We start from the raw sequence: 978 nt of genomic DNA on the forward strand, positions 1-978 counted from the left end.
TCGCCTTCTCCAGGATTTGACCCTTCGCTTTCCACTGAGCTGAGGTAATCCCTGAAGCCCCTCTGCTTGCAGTGGCAGTTGCCAGCGAGTAAGACAGTGAAAGCTATGGCTAGGGATTTTCTGCTTGACAAGGAGAGGAATCGTTTTGGACTTTAGCTTCTCCCTGGTATAGAATACAATACGATTACTTTACCCAGTTATCTTATCTTTCTTTAGAAGCAGTATAACCATATAGTAAGAAAGCGGGATTTTTGGTTGAAAATGGGAAAGATTGGCTGAATTCCTATCCCAACTGTCGAATCCAAAGCCTAGTCACTCCGCCTTTCACTCGTTTGCAAACAATAGAATGGCATGAAGGAGTGGAATCAAATCAGCAAGGGAACTAGTTGCCAGAGGCATTAGAGCAAAGGCTAAGCCCTTATTCTTGAAAAATAGGCATATGGGTGATAAGGAACTTGAAACAGGCATGGACAGAAGTATACCCCTCCTTTTGATGGTGAATGTCGGAAATCGTCTTCCCGGATCACCTTTGATGGACATGAAAAAGGATCTGCTAGGCTGTCTTACATGTCCCCAAAAGCAAAAGAGCTCCTTTCCTTCCCCATGTGGAAGAAGTTTACACACAGGGGGGCCTACAACCTCGACCTCAGTATGAAAAGCATCTAGTCATCGCCGATGATAAAGTAGCTGCCCTTTACACTAAGTATTTGGACCAACTGGGTGTAGAGGTATCAAGGTCGAAATCTTTAGTTTCGCCATTAGGCGCAGTGGAGTTTGCTAAACGGTTTAGGATTCGTAATATGACACGTGATGTGTCACCATTATCAATCCGAAAACTGGTAGCAGCTGCTTCTCCAATTGGGTGGTACTACTTTTGTCTCACCCATGACAGACCTCTTCGTCTATCCACAGAATTGCGGTTAGCCGGATTAGGTTTTAGAGCAGCATCAAGGCGTCTGATGAGTCCTAAACACGGTA

At 44.9% G+C, this 978-nt stretch overlaps 1 protein-coding gene across 1 annotated transcript in view; it reads left to right on the forward strand.

Moving 5' to 3' along the window:
• The first annotated feature begins 439 nt into the window (after positions 1-439).
• Positions 440-978, forward strand: part of LOC109340041 — a 3,535-nt gene continuing 2,996 nt past the window's right edge. Inside the window, exons 1-2 of the mRNA XM_019577605.1 lie at positions 440-496; positions 558-978. The exon at positions 558-978 is cut by the window's right edge and continues 2,996 nt beyond it. Coding sequence (XP_019433150.1) covers positions 440-496; positions 558-978 — 478 coding nt within the window. The remainder of the gene's footprint in view (positions 497-557) is intronic.

This window comes from Lupinus angustifolius, unplaced genomic scaffold (assembly GCF_001865875.1).
Source record: "Lupinus angustifolius cultivar Tanjil unplaced genomic scaffold, LupAngTanjil_v1.0 Scaffold_132_7, whole genome shotgun sequence".
Taxonomy (NCBI): Eukaryota; Viridiplantae; Streptophyta; class Magnoliopsida; order Fabales; family Fabaceae; genus Lupinus; species Lupinus angustifolius.